The 19,117-nt window shown below is 44.8% G+C and overlaps 1 protein-coding gene across 1 annotated transcript in view; it reads right to left on the bottom strand.

Annotated features, from left to right (window-relative positions):
* The window catches only part of LOC136430731 (myosin-7-like), a 36,622-nt gene extending 20,143 nt beyond the window's left edge, over nt 1-16,479 (bottom strand). The window contains exons 1-25 of the mRNA XM_066421584.1: nt 16,413-16,479; nt 15,788-16,087; nt 14,843-14,986; nt 13,668-13,824; nt 12,758-12,785; nt 10,624-10,819; nt 9,582-9,645; nt 9,311-9,412; nt 8,766-9,008; nt 8,314-8,582; nt 7,937-8,107; nt 7,452-7,767; nt 6,991-7,070; nt 6,533-6,723; nt 6,041-6,310; nt 5,268-5,523; nt 4,825-4,971; nt 4,457-4,642; nt 4,128-4,214; nt 3,861-4,006; nt 2,392-3,665; nt 1,985-2,225; nt 1,273-1,795; nt 971-1,141; nt 641-840 (exon numbers count right to left, since the gene is read on the bottom strand). Coding sequence (XP_066277681.1) covers nt 641-840; nt 971-1,141; nt 1,273-1,795; nt 1,985-2,225; nt 2,392-3,665; nt 3,861-4,006; nt 4,128-4,214; nt 4,457-4,642; nt 4,825-4,971; nt 5,268-5,523; nt 6,041-6,310; nt 6,533-6,723; nt 6,991-7,070; nt 7,452-7,767; nt 7,937-8,107; nt 8,314-8,582; nt 8,766-9,008; nt 9,311-9,412; nt 9,582-9,645; nt 10,624-10,819; nt 12,758-12,785; nt 13,668-13,824; nt 14,843-14,986; nt 15,788-15,988 — 5,663 coding nt within the window. The 5' untranslated portion in view covers nt 15,989-16,087; nt 16,413-16,479. The remainder of the gene's footprint in view (nt 1-640; nt 841-970; nt 1,142-1,272; nt 1,796-1,984; nt 2,226-2,391; nt 3,666-3,860; nt 4,007-4,127; nt 4,215-4,456; nt 4,643-4,824; nt 4,972-5,267; nt 5,524-6,040; nt 6,311-6,532; nt 6,724-6,990; nt 7,071-7,451; nt 7,768-7,936; nt 8,108-8,313; nt 8,583-8,765; nt 9,009-9,310; nt 9,413-9,581; nt 9,646-10,623; nt 10,820-12,757; nt 12,786-13,667; nt 13,825-14,842; nt 14,987-15,787; nt 16,088-16,412) is intronic.
* Between the last annotated feature and the right edge of the window lie 2,638 nt (nt 16,480-19,117).

Consider the following 19,117-nt stretch of genomic DNA (forward strand, 5'->3'; position numbering starts at 1 on the left):
TAAAGTTGACTAGATGATCTACATTATACAGTCAGGGGAGTCGGCGCTTTACTTCTTGCCCTGGAACAGAATAAACAGAGAAAGAAAGAATATGTGTCAGGAGGAAGTCATTTACATGATATATGAAGTACTTTTTAAAGGAAATGATTATAATGATAAGCATTCTTGGCAGTTGGATCGAGGTGGTCGCCATTGGGTTTTAACCGTAGTTCGTGCGTAGAAATGAACTAGTATCAAAAATAAACGTAAGTTGCTGTATAACAGTGTACTATTGCAACTGTTATGTACGGAAACGACAATCCACTAATGTCTTACGGAAGCGGAGCGGTGCTGGGCGCGCATCTTGCCCAGGGCGGACTCGGCCATCTCGGCTCTCTCCTGGGCATCCTCCAGATCGTGCTGGGTCTTGCGCCACTTGGCCAGGTTAACGTTGGCCTGCTCCTCCTGTAAATGGATACATATAGCGATTGAAAATGCATCAATATCTAACACTATTGAAAATTGAATGGCGACGAGTACGAATATTTACATTTTGTCTGCCACTGATACCGGCTCTCCATAAATGGTGAATTGAATGGACAAAACAATTCCCGCATCACTAACCGATGAGGAAAAAATGAAATACTGAAGTTTACGTACGGCGTCCTCCACTTGTCTCTTGTAAGTCTTGATCTTCAGTTGCAGCTTCTCGACCATCTCCTGCATGCGCTCCTCCTTCTTGCGGTCCTCGTCGGCCTGGAAGCTCAGCTCCTTGAGACGGCGCTCATTCTTCCTCAGGTTCTTCAGGGTCTCCTGGTGGCGCCTCTGCTCAGTGTCGAGTTCGGATTCCAGGTCACGCACCTGTGTATGTGAAACAAAATGCCATCATTTTCTCATGAAATGTAGCTTTAAGCTGTTATGTAATGGTTGATTTGATATAATGAGGAAATACAGAGTAAAGTATCATATCCGTATCAGATTAAGACTTTACCTTGGCCTCCAACTTCTGCAGTGCGCGCTTGCCACCCTTCATCGCGATAGCCTCAGCCTCGTCCAGTCTCCTCTGCAGGTCCTTGATGGAGGCTTCCAGGTTCTTCTTGCTCTTCTCGATGTGGGCGGTGTGTTCCTGCTCCTGGCGCAGGTCCTCGGCGATGCGGGAGGCCTAATTGAGTCGGCAACAAAAATTAAAACGCGATGGAATACAAGAGTATAACACGATCAAATCAAGAGTATGGATGAGAGTAGACAAATAAATAGGAAGGAAATAATTTGTGGATGCGAAGATTTACGTACATCAGCAATAGCCTTCTTTGCCTTCTCCTCTGTCTGTCTGTGCTCAGACATAACCTCGTCCAGCTCAGCCTGCAGGGTCTGGATCTCACCTTCCAGCTTCCTCTTGTGGCCAGCCAAAGAGGTGTTCTGTGCAGACAGCTCGCCGACGCGGTCTGAAGACTCCACAAGCTCGGCCTCGGTCATCTTGCGGGCCCTCTCGGCTTGGTCAAGGCCGTTGCGGAGCTCCTCGAGCTCTGCCGTCAACATATTGGAGCGGCGTTCAGACATGGCGAGATGCTCGCGGGCCTCCTCACGTGCCCTCTGTTCGTCGTCGATTGTGGCCTGAACCTCCTGGATCTGGTTCTGGAGCTTGTTGATGGTCTTCCTGGCATCGTTGTTGGCCTTGCCGGCGTTTTCTAGCGCGGCCTCGACCTCATTTGCATCGGCCTCCAGCTTCTTCTTGGCCCTGACAGCCTCGTTCCTTCCCTTGGCTTCCACGTCCAGGGTAGTCTGCAGGGCATCCAAGGCCCTCTGGTGGTTCTTGCTGTAATGAATAATGATAATAACGGGAATGAGTCAAAGGATATAGCAGGAAAAACATAGGTTTCTCTCACTTGAAGGGGTTTTTTACTTAAACACTTACCAGGACAGAGATGTAACGTTACGTACCTTCCACTATTCACGTGGATAATAATTCTTTGTAAAAACATTCGGCTTGTAGGTGGCAACTTACCGTGTGTTCTCAAACTCCTCGTCCTTCTCGGCCAGTCTGCGGTCGATGTCAGCCTTGAGTTGAGACAACTCGAGCTGGACACGCAGGACCTTGCCCTCCTCCACTTCCAGTGCACCCTCTGCCTCCTCAAGGGCAGTCTGCAGTTCCTCCTTCTCTACCTCCAGGCGCTTCTTGGCCTTCTCGAGTTCGTGAACCATCTTGCCACCTTCACCAAGCTGGTCGGTCAGTTCGTGGATTTCGTCTAAAGACGGTAGCCGAACAAAGATGTCAGATTAACACTATGGAAAATGTTAGAAACATTTCAGGAAATAATAAGTCAAAAGGTGATAACGAAGTATAACAATGTCAAGTACAAGCAATGGGAAACTGCAACGCGGGGAATATAAAGATTTACAAAATGAAGTTACCGTGTAGACTCTTGTTCTCCTTCTTCAGGCTCTCTAGGGCGTCCATGGTTTCCTCATATTGTCCCTTCAGCTTGTACAGCTCGTTGGCATAGGCACGGGCCTCCTTCGAAGAGGTCTCCAGCTCAGCACCAATCTCCTCGCATTTGGTCTTCCACTCGGCTATCTGCTTGTCAATTAGACGCTGCTTCTTCTCTAGCTGAGCTGCCGCGGAGTTAGCCCGCTCAACGTCGATCATGAGATCCTCGACCTCACCGGCGAGCCTGTTCTTGGCCTTCTCCAGAGAGCTGCACTTGGCATTGGCGGCCTCCACCTGTTCCTCAGCATCCTGAAGGCGAGCAGCCAGCTTCTTCTTGGCATCCTCCAGCTCCTCAGCGCGCTGGATGGCGTCGGACTCGTACTTGGCACGCCAGGCAGTGACCTCAGTGTTGGCCTTGGATAGGGCACGCTGGATCTCAGCCTTGCCTTCCTGCTCCTCCTCCAGCTGAACCTTCAGAGTGTCGGAGTCGTGCTGGGCAGCACGCAGCTGGTGAGCCAGGTGGTTCTTGGCCTTGGTCTCCTCCTCAAGCTGGCGCTTTAGCTCCTCGAGCTGCTGGTTGAGCATGCTCTTGGCACGGCCCAACTGGCTGCACTGGCTCTCGGACTCCTCGAGCTGGCGGCTGATCTCATTATTTTCGGTCTCAAAGCGGGACTTCAGGGATGTCAGTTCCTGGATCTGCCTGCCGGACTCCTCGATTTTGACGTTGGACTCGGCGATCTGCTCCTCGAGGGTACGGTTTGCCTTCTCCACGTTCAGCTTGCCCTTTGTGATGGCTTCGACGTTGGTGGCCAGGTCATCGACCTCCATCTTGAGAGTGGTCTTCTCCTTCTCCAGTTTAGCCTTGACGCGCTGCAGGTTCTCTACCTGCTCGCCCAGCTCAGATGTGGCGTCGGACAGCTTCTTCCTGAGGGCAGCGACGGTGGCCTCATGCTGCATGTTGGACTCCTCCAACTCGCGGCGGAGTTTCTGCAGCTCGACTTCGCGCTTCTTGTTGACTTCAGCCTGGGCAGCGGTGGCGCCACCGGCCTCTTCCAGACGGTCTCCCAGATCCTCGAGCTCACGAGCCAGGTCAGCCCTCGCCTTATCGACCTTAGCACGGGCGTTCCTCTCGGCCTCGAGCTCCTGCTCAAGCTCCTCGATGCGGCCCTGCAGTTCCTTGATCTTCTTCTGCAAGGTGGTGACAAGACCCTGCTCGTCCTCCAGCTTAGCCTCAAGGCCCTTGATCTCAAACTCCTTCCTGTTTCACATAAAGTTAAACAGAAAGGTTTAACGTAAAGAAAAAATATCATGCAAATTACTTAATAACGAACATGTGGATATTTGTTACGTCTTTTGATATTATCTTCTGAGATTTCGTTTTGAGGGGAATTGGCAATGACGGCTTTACAACAAACTTCAACAAACTAGCCTATAGGACAGGAAAGTATCGTACTTCTTGATGCGCTCCTCCAGGTCGGCCTTCTCGTTCTCCAGGCCTCCCAAAGTCTCCTGTGCGGCCTTCAGGTCACCCTCCAACTTCCTCTTTAGCCTCTCAGCCTCGGCACGCGCCTTCTTCTCGCGATCCAGGTTCTCTTCCAGCTGTGCGTAGGGTTACAAGAAATGTTAAGAAAACCGCCGAGTTTGAATTTAAGTACTCGAAAATTGGCTTAAGTACGACATCGACAACGACCACCTGTCAATCTCGGAAGTCAATACTTACGTCATCCAGTTGCTGCTCGAGCTTTGCCTTGAGCTTGCTGAGGTTGTTGACCTTGTCTTCCTCCTTTTGCAGATCCTCTAGGGTGGTCTGTATTCGTTTAAAAAAAACAAGTAATTAGTCGCAGGTACTTTGGTAAATGGCTAAAACTTCCAGCTATCTGTGAAGATGTTAATATAGATGTTACCGAGATATGTCGACAGCCACGCGTGTTGTAACCTGACTCATATATATGACTCAAATGCAAAATCATGTTTAAGGGTTTTAAAGGGGCTGGTCATTTTGTCAAGGTATTTTTTATTATTAGTAGGAAGACAGAGAATTTTAGTTACGGCATTGAGCTGTTCCAGCTTAGCCTTCTCCTTAGACAGCTTGGCGATCTGGTCCTCCTGGGCTGCCAGCTCCTCGGAGGTGGTGCGGACCCTGTTCTCCACGCCGCGTGTCTCCTTCTCCACCTTCTGCAGAGTCTTCTCCAGCTCCTCCAGGTCCTTCTTAAGGTTGTCCACCTCTCCTTCAATCTGCCCAAAGAGAATGAAAAAAAATAGTAATGATCTTCAAAAATATGTATACTTTTATCATTGTCATGTTATTGGTCAACTCTATAAAGAAGTAAATATTCAAATACGGAGTGTTTTTTTATTTATTTCTTACTTATGCCTAGAATTCGTCCGAGAACGAGATAAGGCGAAACAATGCTCACCTTACGCTTCCCAGCGCTGAGAGTAGAGTTCTTAGCTTCTTCGTCTTGAAGGAGCGTCTTGTAGTCAATAATCTTCTGCTCCATATCCGCCTTGTTCTTGATCAGGTTCTCAGCCCTGTCGGCGATGTCACCCGTGTTGGTTTGTTCCTGTGAAGAGAAGTGCATCAGACAGATTTGCTTATATTCCAAATGATACTTTTGTACATATATTTGCATATTAAAATCTGCAGGGAGTTTGACTGAGAGACTTGTGGCCATGCTTACTTCTGAAGTGTAATAAATGACCGTTTTCCGCCTAAAAAAAGATAACAATTTTGTGGAAGTGATTTTTGTTAGCGAGGAGAGAGTTTCAGCAGAGGGGCTCACCCCAAATACACTGTATTTTAACTTTTAACAGAGGCATCTTTTTCAAATCAAGGTGTATTGAAAACACATTTGTTTACCGAAGACAGTTGCCCGGCGAGTTCATTCTTCTCCTGCTCGACCACGGTCAGCTTCTGCTGTATTTCAGCCATTGTGGTCTCTTCCTTCTCCACTTCCTCCTTAAGCTCGGTCAGCTCCTCCTCCTTGGCACGGAGCTCCTCATCCGCCCGAGACTGGGACAGCAGAGGCTTGATGGTGCAGAACAGCTTCCACCAGTCCCAGTTGCGCAGGTTCATCCAGTTACGGACGTTACGCTGCAGCATCTTCAGGGCAGCTCTTCAATTAGATAAAAGTTTTATTTTATACAGGCTGGATAGGCAAGGGCCCTTGGTAATGATAAGAATAGCTATAGTCTCTGTGTTCGCAGCTATAACTGAAGATCCCTTTGATGCATTTATGTCTACTTTGGCATGTCGTCTACTAGAATGGGCTAGATGATGCACATTGAATTTGAACACCGTTCAGTATTTAATGGAATATTTGATGGAATATTTAAGAACGACATCTCCATCTTGAAGGTGCGGTACAGTGTACAGCTGACCGCAGTAGATTTATATATCGTTAGCCTGGCAAGCGCTCTCCAAGCAGAGGACGGGTTGTTTTAGATGTCCTTCTAGGTTGTGTGCGTGTGTGTCTGTTGGGGGGGGGGGGATGACTGCGTGAGTGTGTGTGTGTGTGTGTGTTTGTGTGTCTTGGACCAAGGGTGAAATGAGAGTGTTTGGTTGGTCTCTTGAATATAGAGCCCAACTCTTTGGTTGAGATACTGGTGTTTTTTAACTCATGTTTGTTTTACCTCTGCTCCTTGAGTACTTCGTAGGCGTGGCGCTGCAGTTTTCCTCGGAGACGCTGCTGGATGACAGTGATGATGACAGCCAGTTTCGCGTCACGGATGTCCTCAAGGTGGGCTACTTGGCCGGCCTTGAAGAAAATCTTTGTTGTGCCGACACCGTACTGGTTACTCTCCAATCCGGACTTTTCGAGCAGCTTGACGCAGCACTCTCTGTCGTCCTCTATCTCCTTGGCCATCACGGGGTCCACAGGCTTGTATCGCTGCCTGAACTCCCTGTGATTGAATAGATTAGTGTATGTGTTTGATGGAATTCACAGCATCACATCTTATCTATCAGCAATGAAGCTATCATAATTTTGGAGGTGGGTCAAAGGTTTGTCTTTTCACTCTGCACTCTCTATATTAGCAAAGTAATACTGTGAAGAATCCGCACCTATCTGGCCTGTTGATCATCATTGAGGTAGAAATATTCAAAGAGTTTATGGGAATCCGTACCTGAACACCATCTTGTTGGGGAAGCCCTTCTGGCAAATACGGATACCCTCGAGTACACCGTTACAAGTCAGCTGGTGCATAACCAATGGGTTGTCCAAAAGACCAGGAGTCTTCAACTCGTTGGGGATCAGACAACGCACGAAGTGGGGGTATGTGGTGTGCAGAGTGGCCATGAGCCTAGCCAGCTGCTCCTGTAACCAAGGAAACAGAGAAAAAGGAGCAGTTTTAGTCCCTTTCGAACTTTACATAAAGTGGGAGTATTACGCAGTCGTAATAATAAAACATACATAGAACGTTCAAACCTTAGAACCTTTTCAGACAATCGAAACTTTACAACCATGCATCTAGCAGGTAACATGATGAGTTTGACATAAGACAAGATTGAACAACCGTGGGAGAATGTACAATTTATGTAATCTCAGAATAGAATTGTGTATTTCATCATATATCGTATTCACCCTGTGGGTTGAAGAGGCGGTCTGGAAGGCTCCGCCCTTCTTGCCCTTTCCACCACCACCAGACTTCTTCTGGGCAGCAGCTAAGAGGGTGGAAACACGTGCATGGGTTACTGTTCCGCTGCCAGATATTCAACACTACAGGAATTGATTACCAATGTGCCGAGCGATCAGCCGGCAGAGTGTAAAGCATTCCCTTGTCTCACCACATGTATGGCCATGCTCACACCATAATCAGGAAATAAACAATACGCTTGATGGTAGTGTTTTAGCGAAATTTTGAACATATGAATAAAGGAGAAAGAACGATTAAGGCAAGGTAGTACCATGACGAAGCCGACTTTTGAAAACGATGACAATAAGGTGTGACACTGACAAGCCATGCGTGTAACGTTAACCAGTGGTAACCTGTCGTTGAGTTCGACTCAAGGGATGCAGTGGCACTGTAGAACAAAAGTACTAACCTGTGTCCTCTGCCGTCATGAAGTCTGCATAAAGATCCTTCAGCAGCTCATTAGAAGACTTCTTGAAGCAGCCGACCACCGTCTCGTTCACGGGGTCCTTGTTCTTCTCCAGCCAGCCGCAGATGTTGTATGTAACGTTACCGGCGTAGTGAGCCAGATCGAAGTGACCCTCGTACTTGGGGATCTTGGGCTTCTTTGGCTTCAGGAAGCTGGTGTGCTTGCCCAAGTGCTGGTCGCGCAGCTTGTCGATGAAGGACTTGTCGCTGGACTTGGGGAACATAGTCTGCTCTTCCAGAATGGCCAGGATACCCAGAGGCTAGATAAAAAAAGTAACAAAATGTGTCAAATGGGACTCAAATACAACAGGTCTTCAAATTGAAAGGCTGATTTCATATACTTACTTGATAGAATAACAATCGTAGTGTCTTATGTAATTTATAACTTTGAGGCAAGTCGTATATAACCGGTTTACTTATTTTGCTTACCTTCTCGATCAGAGCAAGCGTCTTTGCCAAGTCCATACCGAAGTCAATGGTCTCCCACTGGATTCCCTCCCTCTTGTACTCATCCTGCTCCTCCACGAACATGTGGTGGTTGAAGAACTGCTGCAGCTTCTCGTTGGTGTAGTTGATGCAGAGCTGATCAAAGCTGTTGAACTATGTTAATGGAATTTAACATCAGTTGTAATTTTGATAGCGGATGATTTTGTAATACAATTCACAACGTCTTCTCAAATAAACGGATGTGTTGTCGCTTTTTCCCAAGTGCAGAGAAGTAACGGCATGTCTTACAAATTATTCTTAGAAAATAAAACGCACGTCTTCCAGTCTGGCGCATTATCCCAAATATAATGTTTGCTTACTTCGAAAATCTCAAAGCCAGCAATATCCAGCACACCAATGAAGTTCTCCCTCTTCATCTTGGTGTCCAGGGTGTCGTTACATTTCTTGACCAGGAACTTGAAGATCCTGTCGAACACGCCCTTAGCCAGGGCACCGACGGCGTAGATGCACTGATTGCAGTTCTGGCCCTTTGACACCCACTCGTTGCCGACCTTTACCCTGGGCTTCAGCAGACCCTTCTGCAGGTCACCGCTGTTGACGCCGTACAGGAAGGACATCTTATCGGCGGCTGCAAGAGTTCAAATGACCGTGAAGTCACATTGCACAAGTAGATACAAGACGTGTAACTAAAATCAGAACACACACACATACAGGTGCAGAATATCTTTGTGTCAATACCTTCGTTTTCTATGTGTCGATACCAGATACCCATTGGTTCACCCATTAATCCTTAAATCGAATTCTAACTCACACTCAGTGCCGTCCATTTCTGCCTGCTCCTCCCTTGGCTTGGCCTTGAACTTCATGTTACCGAAGTGGCACAGACCTCCCGTGAGCCTGTAGATGTTCATCACCTCATCTGGGGTGAAGCCCAGCACATCGAAGGCCTCGTGCGTCAAGTTCATCTCTTCCTTGTCGTCCACGCCCTTGATGGTCGTCAGGCCCTTCTCTAAGAAGCGGTATTCCCTGGCGTCCTCGCTCACCATCAACATCTCTGTAATGTAGGGTAAGAGAATTTGTTTATACATTCCAGAATGCCTGATATGAAAAACATAGGGCTTATAAACTTCGCCGTTTTAACGCTGTCCCGTTTTGCGTCTTACGATCTTCAGCATCAGTATGACGAACGAGCATCTTTTAAATTTACACAATGGCAACTGGATACTAATCAGAAAAGATGCAGTGAGTCTCAATGCTTTATTGAAAACCTCAGGGTAACGTTGGTCACTGTTATCTTTGCCATATGGTCATATATGCCATTATTTTGGAAAAATGTGTACCCGTATGCCCACTTACTTGTGACTTCTTTCAAGCCATTGGACACCAGCTGGTAGAAGATATGGTAGCCACGCTCCATATCAGGCAGCTGCTCAATCACACGCACCTTCTCCAGCAGGTCTGGGGGATGCAAAACGAGTACGGAACTTAACACAACACAACACAGCAGCTTGTGATAAAACATGGGACCAAAGAAGCAGTAAAAGAGACGGATTAATCGAGATTTGAGTCATCACAGATATTGATTTCGATATAAGATGGCTATTACTATATTCAAATCTATACTCACAAGACTCGATGTCGGCACCAGCCAACTTGCCCTTCTGGTTGAAGTGGATCCTGATGAATTTACCCTGGTGTGTAAGAACAGTTTCGTTACTCAAAGATCATCGATTGAAATCAAAGGGCCCGTACAAGCAAACTGCAGATGAAAGTGAGTTTCGCCGGTTTCTGTCTTGAATCATACGATGCTTTTAGATTACATTTCTACTTTCATTACACTTTTCTTTCATTGGTTTGAACGTTAATGGTGCCCTAAGCATTATTAGGGCGTTGAAAGTCATATTTTCAAAATCAATTTTCTAGTGATTTCTATCCATAGTAAGTTTAAATAACAGTATCCCATTGCATATCGACCATCATGGAGCAAAGATGCAATGTCGTTCTGTGGTGGGAACTCATTGAAAATCTGAGCGCCTGGAGGCCAGACATTATTTCAAATCTTCCGAATGTATGCGATTCTTACAGATGAGTCCCGAATGCTTCCGGTGAATTAATAATAAATCTATTGCAAGTTTTTGCCCGTAGGCTAATTGCAAGTACATGTAAGATGAAGGGACGGACAGACAATTGATAACACTATAGCATGTGCTTTTCTAGTCTAAATACTAACACTAAATTCTATCTTAGTTGGGTTTGACTTATTTTTCCGAGACAGTGGAAGACGAATGATCTCACTTTTTCTATGATGTGTGGGTTTTGTGATGTTAAGAGGAGAGTAGTTTTCTTTTAAATCACACGGTTATGGCTCAATGTGCTCGGACATTGTGACGTCACACGGTCGGAAGTTACCGAAAATTGTAGACAGAAAATGGTTACGGCCGGCTTCTGGGCTGATTATCGGGTGGTACCCATAAATGAAAAAATGCTTTTGCGCCCTGTTTCGGCGCTCTTTTCAAACGCCCGAAGTATGAAATAATGATGCAAATGTGCTAATATGGGGAAGTTAATGTCAATTTCATACAGATTGCCTTATTCAGAATACTTCCGGTTTTACCCCCCTGAAATCGCTTAGGGCACCTTTATTAGATCTCGAGTTTAAGAGTACTCACAAAACGGGAGGAGTTGTTGTTCCTGACGGTCTTGGCGTTACCGAAGGACTCCAGTACAGGGTTGGTCTGCACGATCTGGTCCTCAAGGGTGATCTTCTTCTCTTCTTCCTTCTTAGGACCGCCAATGGCAGCAACCTGGGCGAAGTAGGCGATAACCTTCTTCGTGTTCTCAGTCTTACCCGCACCGGATTCGCCACTGGACAAAGAAAAGCAATAATAAACTATAAGAGTAGATAATGGGCATAAACTAACTCAAGCCACTTCTTAATGAAGTGTGAGTCTATGCAACTGACAGGGTTTAAGTTAACACACGAATATGCGCGACAGTGGTGTCACCATACTGAGGATAAACTTAAATGAACAAACAAATCATAACAATAAGGGCTGACGGTAAAGCATGTTGATGTGTCAACAACTTTGGCCTTGGTATTGTTGCTTGTCTGTTCCTGGACAGTTTCATACTTCGTTGTTGTTTTCTGGAATTCATTAAACGTACCGAGTTAATCGTTCACCGCTTGTCGTTGACTTAACAATGTTGATGATGTCGTTGTATGCCTGTCCCGGAAGCGGTCGTGGTGTCATTTCCTGGATCAATTAATGGCATTAAATTAGTCGTGCATTAGAGCATATGGAAGGTTTGGGCTTTATCGGCAGCTGTCGGTTTGTATCGGCAGTCGCCGGTTTCTTATCGGCTGTCGTCGTTCTCAATCGGCTGTCGTCGTTCTCAATCGGCTGTCGTCGTTCTTCATCGGCTGTTGTCGTTCTTTATCGGCAATTGTCGGTTCGTTCCGAAGGGCGTCGCTATAGGGGACAGACCGGTAACTGGCGCAGGCGCAGAAGGCCAACTTTTAGCCCATAGGTTTGGTACCCTTGGTAAAGGTAGCTGTAAAGGGGCTTTTTTCCAGGATATGTTGATATTTTGGAGCTGGATTTTACAGGTAAGGGTTTCTACCTTCTTATTAAGTTGAAAAATCAGACTTTCATCCATGTTTGTGGTGTCTGTAGGCCTGCAAAGTTTGCTGTTTTTGTGTGATTATCAGGTGGAGAAGGGGGTCAGAGGTCAACTTTGGTAAACAAGCCCGGATTCGTAGGGGTTCCGCCGATTAGAAAGTTGAAATTTTGCTCTGGATTGAAACTTTGGAGGCCTGACAGCCCTGCCAATGCATGTTTTTCATGGACTAAAACTCTGGTAGGTGACTTTTGACAGCTTCTTTCTTACATGATTGCCATATATTAAGATAGGAAGCTTCATTACTGTTCTGTGGCCTGCAGCATTTGGCCGAGGTTTCATGCTTCAAGATTGACAGCCGTTAATCACTTCGCGTGATGTGGGGAAGAGTTGTCGGGCAAGACCGCAAGTTTCAAAGATGTCCCGGAGACCATCCCCCTGGGAATGGTCCCCTGGGAGTACTTTTTGAGACAGGTGTCAGGAGGGCCATAGCTGTATTCTGAGGCTAAGGTAAGGCCCCATATCATTGAGCAAAAAGTGACATATAGAGGGGAAAATGCCAAAAGGTGCTCAACCTGGCATAAGGAGACTGCTACCAATCCGTTTAGGCACCTCAAGTTGTATCTAAAAGCTTTGGGTTTGACTTTGAAGCATGTAATGAGAGTGCTATACTGAGAGTGCATGGGGGGGGGGGGGGGTCAGGTGAGCCATTGGGGCTTATATTTCCCCAGAAATTGGCTTGGTTGCCAAGAAATAGCCCTCACCTAACTCATTTGAGTCAGGGCTGACTCATTTGAGTCAGGTTTATTTACAAATTCTTCCATTTTAGTGATTTTTGGCCATTTAAAAGAGATTTTATGTCCTTTAGTGACAGTGCAGTGTGCGGTGTCATTGAATGCTTCAAAGTCTATCCTGGCAGCTTTTGAATACAACTTTAGATGGTTTAAGATTTACTGCTGAAACAATAACGCAATGGTTGAACGAAGGAAATCGTCGTCTGGTGCTGCGCGGAGGGATGCCAAGACAGTTCTCACGGTGATGCGGTTTGGGTGGTTTACTTACATGATCAAGATAGATTGGTTACCAACACCTGTTTTCATGCCTGTATGGGGAAAGAAGGAGAAAAAGTTAAGAAGTTGTTGATATCCTAAACGACAGGTACGAAGTATAAAAGGCAGTACTCACGTGATCAACATGGACTGGTTGTGGTGGTCTGCAGGGTAGAACCGTCAGGAGAGAAGAGAACATGTCGTCAGTATTTCGTCATCACTCTTAATTCTTCACCAGGTTAATGTAAGCTCAAGCATGCGCTAGAGGGAAGCTGTTACATGCAGTCAAGTCACGCATGGGCAGTCAGCATTTAGTTTACCAAAGAAAAGCTGATACACAGCGGGCAAAATTAGCCATCATTAGCGTCTTCGAAAATACCATTTTGATTTTGAAGTTATTAGAAATGCAACAGTGCAATGCACGTGAGACACAGGCAGCTATTGCTGGTGTCGTGACCCACACACATACTATAATATACCCGTTTTTACACTTGGATGGAGTGAGGACGTGAGTGATCTTAGCATACTTCAACGACATGGCATATTTACTAATTGAGCCTTTACGTTAGGTTCTCGCGTTAACTTGTAATCCTTGTAAGTCAATATACAACACATCACAATATGGACAACGTATGCCAAACTGCCTAGGCTAGCGATGTTAGGATATCTAAGAAATACTGTGTGCACATTGGTGATTTGAACAAAGTTTGAAAACGAAAATAGGTCCTGTTCCTGTCCCAGGATTGCAGGTTGATTCCAAGTTGATTCCAGTGCCTTGTATCACCTCCAGTAAAGCCAAAATCAATTGAAAATAATCTTTAAAATTTTGCTAGAAATACTGTTCCTGGAAGAAAATGGTATTGATTCGCTTTCATTGACTTGTAATGTTGGATGAACAAAGGTTGAACATTTTTTTAAACTTTGACTGTAAATTTTATCTCGTTTACCATCAGAGTCAGTTACTAGAAAATGGAATGAGGTTTCATTTGATATTGTTGAGATATCTTAATAAAGACGTTCTCAATGTGCGACACAGGTTCGCTTACCGATCAGCATGTTCTGGTAGGCGTTGTCAGCCACAGAGAACAAGTGAGGCGGCATCTCCTGACGCCTCTTGCCACGGTACATGCCCACAACCTCCTCTGTGTAGAGAGGAAGGCGCCTGAAGGGGTTGATCACGACGCAGAACAACCCGGAGTAGGTCTGCATTTAGCAAAAAGCAACATCAAAGTCAAAAACGTTCCTTGCAGGTAGATGACATGGAAAATAATTTAGCATGTTGGAGGTGTATATCGATTTTATCTTGTAGCTTTTCTTTGAATCTGAAGCCGATAAGCACGTGAAAAGTCGTTTCACGGCAACATTTATTTCAAAAGACGTCTGATCCATGCCAATGCATATGTCACACTGGGTTGGTGTAAGTTTCTCATTTCGGGGATGTAGCAAACACAGACAGACACATCCAAGCTTTGTGCCAATTTTGGAATTTCAGTGGTGACAGAACAATTTGTTCGACGTTAACACTCTACTGATGAAAAGCTAAGCTGGGAAAACGTGAGGATTAGAAGATTTCGGCTATAATCCATGCTTAAGTTATGTTTCTCCAATTGGTATACCGAGTTATCTTGCATACATTTTATTCATGTGTTTTTTTTTATGAAGTCGGGTCAAATGTATTTTAAGGACATTTATTGATGTATAACTGAGTTGTATGACCAATTTTAATGTTAAGTTAAACTGTATCATAACTTAGTTAAGTGTAATTTTCTATTTATACATTTGTGTTCTTGTCCCTGTAAATGTTGGCTCTCGAAATCAGCCATGCTGCCTGAGAGACTGTGTAGTGTCTTGTTACATTTGCAAATAAATAAAAATAATGTTAAAGGCATCAGGGGGTCATGACTGGTATGCCCCTGAGGTTATTTCTGTCAGAGAATGTCCGCCGAATTCTTTCCGTCCTTTCTGCCTGTTCTCTGGCTGCCGAGTGTCGACCTATGTCAACCCTTTCCGTGTCAGTTCCAAAGAGGTCTTACAGGTTTGATTTTCAGTGGCAGACCAGGTGCCTTCGTTAAAGATTGTATGTTGTAAGACAGCAATTGTTTTAAACGGAGCATTTTTGCTCCTTCCTCATGGTCACAATTCATGAACCTCGTCTTTGCTAAAAGATCCCTTTTCCCCGAACTTCGAATGGCTCAAAACAAAATGATATGTTACTACTTACGTAGATCATGCCATTGGCGTAGCGGTCCCTGAGGGTCGCCAGCACAGAGGCGTCGTTCAGAAAGGTCATGTTGGCCATGTCCTCGCAGCAGACGAACTTGGAGGGGTTCATCTGCACCAACTTGTCCTTGACAACATCCTTGGTCTATCGGTCATGGAAAAATGCATGGTGTAATTCGTTTTATCAGTGAATTCGCCGCAAGGCAAGAGATATTAACATAGGTAAGCGACTAAACAAGTAGAAAGGTGAAGCGAAAAGCAAAAAGTAGAAAGGTAAAGAAACCGGACTGATTTCTACTCTGATGATTAAATTTGTCAGGTTTGATTTATACTTGCCTAATGTTTCAGTATAATGGATATATCAAAAATATAGTAAGATATCATATCAAACTATGTATAGATTTCTGCCTATATCTGCAGGGTCTCTTATGTAACGTTAATCAATGATACGTTTATTGCAATTCGAGCCCCAGGGCCAATTGTAGATGTAGATTTATTTGATGGTGCTGAATACAGCTGCACAGTTTCATGGCCAGTCGGCTTTCCGGTCAGTATTCGCTATTTTGGGGTCAATAGTTATTCGGACCTCAGCAGAAATAATGAACACGATCTGTCCAGGAACATCCGTGGTATGTGGACCTGTCTTTGCTGCAATTTCAATTTTAATGCACAGATGTTAAAATGGTTAGTTTCGGTTTTCTTGTTTGAAGCTGCCGTAGGTTCTGGTAGATTTCGATTTGTCCGCTGTGTGGCCATGATAATTTTAGATGCACTCTTTTGTCCTAGTTTCCATTTAGTTCAGTCTATAGTTCCTCTAAGTTTTCCGTGGTATAAGCTCCAAAGATCGCACTCTGCAAGTTTAAGTTCAGAGATGTTGGTGTAGAGTTTGTATCATTGACCAGGTATATCAGTGGCCTGATGAGGGAATACATGAGTGTCTACTTACCTGGCCCTTGGGAAGCTGGACCACGACCTTGTCGCCCTTCTCCTCCTTGATCTCCACTGCGATGAACACCTCCTTGTCATCTGGACACCAGACGTTCTTCTTGGGGTCGAAAGGCGCGGAGCGCAGCTCCATCAGCAACTTGGTGTCACCGAAGATGTAGACCCGAGGGTCGTCGGAAATCTTGTCGGTTTTGGGCGGCATCTTGGCTCTGGTTCTTCTCGGCTACGGACACAGAAGGAAGGAGTGGCACGCCGACTGGGCTGAACGGGAGAGACAGAAGATGAGTCCGACGAGCTACAGCTACGGGGCGAGAAAAGGCAACCATCAATGTCATTACTAAAAATAGTTAAAATCATTCGGTGGTTTAATCTAGCAACAAAATTTCTCAACAATAAACAAGGTAGTCCCCAAGACTTAGCCCACCGGCTCCTCGTTTTCTCAGGAAAACATGCTTTCAACTTTAACGTTTTCCTTTAAGCATTGCCTTTAAAAACTAAGCGACGTGCCTGCGATAACTTTGGGAACGTTGAGAACGGAGATTAAGCATGCAATGAAAGCAAAACAAAGTTCTCTGTTCTATCCTAGAATCCGAAGCATCAAGAGAGAAAGATAACGTGCTCTCTACCTTTCGGTTAGAAGCTGTCGGAGTACAAACTGAAGTGCGGGAGCCTTTATAACGGCGTGAAGTGACAAAGTAATCACATTCGTGTCATTCCGCAAGGTCATTGTTCATATTCCATTCCACGAGCTCTGATTGATCGAGAGCGTGCGGCCCGACTTTTCCATTGGACTTTGAATTTAGACTCTGATGACGCAGAGGAACAGGTGCAGACTGTGAAATTCTCTCAAAGCAGCACAAAAAGAAGACATGGACTTTTGCTTACTCTAACGAAATTCCCTCAAAGCAACAGAAAAGAAGACTTGGACTTTTGCTTACTGTTACGATAACTAGACGAAAAGCTGGGTTTCGAATGTTCAGACTTCTTATTCTATAATATTCCTTGATTGCGTTTCGCTGAGTCAAAGTCAAAGTGCTGAGCCAAATGCACAGATGTCGTTGTCGCTGCGGTTCTCAAAGGAAGATATTTTCTTTTAGATTAGACTTGAACTTGGTGATTGGGGAGAGTGAAGAAGTGGTTGGTCAGATCTATCTTAAGTTTATCAGAGTACTTTCACCGACTAGTTAGCAGGAATCATGTGTTGAGTCTACTGATCACTTATGCAGCTGACATGATTCCATCAAATGATGAGTCGCCAGAAATTCGCATACTTTCAAAAATAGCAGGCTAGAAACAACATGCTCCAAGGCTATACAAACATACAAGTCGGCTAAGAAAACATGACAAAAACTGCAAAGACAAATACCTCGCATTCTTATCCCCTCAATCCCCGCACATCCCTCAGAGGCTGGAGTAGAAGCGCGTCGGGCTACTCGTCACTCTACCGTTCATTCGCACTTGACTTTCCTCCTTCATCTATCATCAATGTGAATCACAGGGGAGTGAAAACATGTAATGTGATGAGACGATACCATAAAGCAGTTGTAAGTACAAAGTTGTAAGTTTTCAAGTGATTCGATGTCAAAGCAATGCATATTTATAACTTTCCCGTTGAAACGATTGTGAATGCGGGAAATGAAAGATCTTTAGGTAGGCATAGTCGCGCGTAAGGTAACTAGCGTTGCACTTTGCTGTCCTTATAGTCAGGTGACATTGCAGGTTGCTGATATACCTTTACTGCTTTAATTTTCTTTAAACCTTGCGAGTGGCCATAATGTCTAACTGACCTTGCCTTATAACCATCGTCATGAAAACTAAGAAAAATATGATTTTCTTGATTGCTTCCTAAAGTTCCTAAACCATCTGGGCTTTGATGCAATATGTTAAGAAATCGATTTTACTGAATGATCATTTTCTATTTTCAATTAAGGTTTACGAAGGGAATATTTCTTAAATTCTTCCTAGTCAGCAACCCTAAAATAGATAACCGTGTGTGATTGGCAGATACTGGAATTTGCTGATCATTTGCATCTGACACTGTGTGAGTGACGGATAACACGTTTTTGCATAGTTAGACCAAATTCAAGACCAGATTTCGATGAAGACCTCCTTAGGATCTTAGAAATGGTTTTACTATGTAGTTACATATAGACTTCATTTCAGATCTACTTTCATTGGTATCTAAATGTTTTAATTGTCATGAAGGTAAAACTAATCAAAACTTTTGTAACATCACGGAGAACAATACCTGCATACGTTTACTCGAAATTTGCAGACAATCATCTTTACAGCTAGAAGGGGAACATACTGTGTTTCTCCTTATCTCAATATGATGGAATGAGCGTTGAGTCACTTAGTGATAGTGAGACTTAGTGATTATGGCTGTGTTAACTAAGGTGACTTTGCTCTTGATTTTGTTAAAAATTATAACATTCAGTTTGTTTGATGATCCTTTCTCTTACAAGTTTGTAGACTTTGGTGAATCAATTCGTTATCCTAATATTATTCCAGCTCATTTATATTCAATATTCCGTTGCCCTGCTTGTTTTGTAGTTTCCAGATTCGACGATGACAGCAACTGCAGGTGATCTTTGCGCTTTGCTTGTAGGAAGTATACTTGATGTGTCCGAGGTTCAAGGCAACACGCTCGTCATCGATATTCAAGCTTGTGTTGTCTTAAGCCGTTTATAGCTGATGCTGGCATACCTCGTGACCTAAAAATGTTGAGTGGTAACCCAATAGCCACTTAGACATTTGCTGATGACCATCATGTGCTGTAGGCAGGATGAGTGTCTTGGTTATGAAGAACAGGCTTATCTGAATGTCGATTTTAACATCCACGATGCGTCTTTGCAGGGTGGCAGAGCACGTGTAATCCATTAGGATTTGGCCGAGATGAGACACAGCAGAGTTTAACGCCGTGCAGTGGAGGGAAGACGGCGGAGAGCAACGGTGGCCCGCCTATGAGGCAGAATTTATGCAGCGATGATGATGAGGAGGACAATGGTGAAGGTCGTGACGCCTCAGAACCGAGGTATGTACCGCTTCGTTTAAGCAGATTGAGCAAGATAGTCGAGTATATAATCATATTGGTCATATATCTGTATATGTTGAATGTAGATCATTTGTAGGTTACATCTTCCTAAGGCATTGGATGGTAGAATTAACCAAAGGCCAGGCTGGTCAACACTCTTCAGCCACCTTCGCATTATATGAGTACTAGGCAGTCGATGTTTGCTGAAAGCGCTTAGTGCATACATTGCATTGCTACATCTTGTCACCCGTCTGGCAGACATTCTTGGACACTTCTTCTGTCTGTTTTCGGTGCCTT

This window comes from Branchiostoma lanceolatum, chromosome 1 (genome assembly GCF_035083965.1).
Source record: "Branchiostoma lanceolatum isolate klBraLanc5 chromosome 1, klBraLanc5.hap2, whole genome shotgun sequence".
NCBI lineage: Eukaryota > Metazoa > Chordata > Leptocardii > Amphioxiformes > Branchiostomatidae > Branchiostoma > Branchiostoma lanceolatum.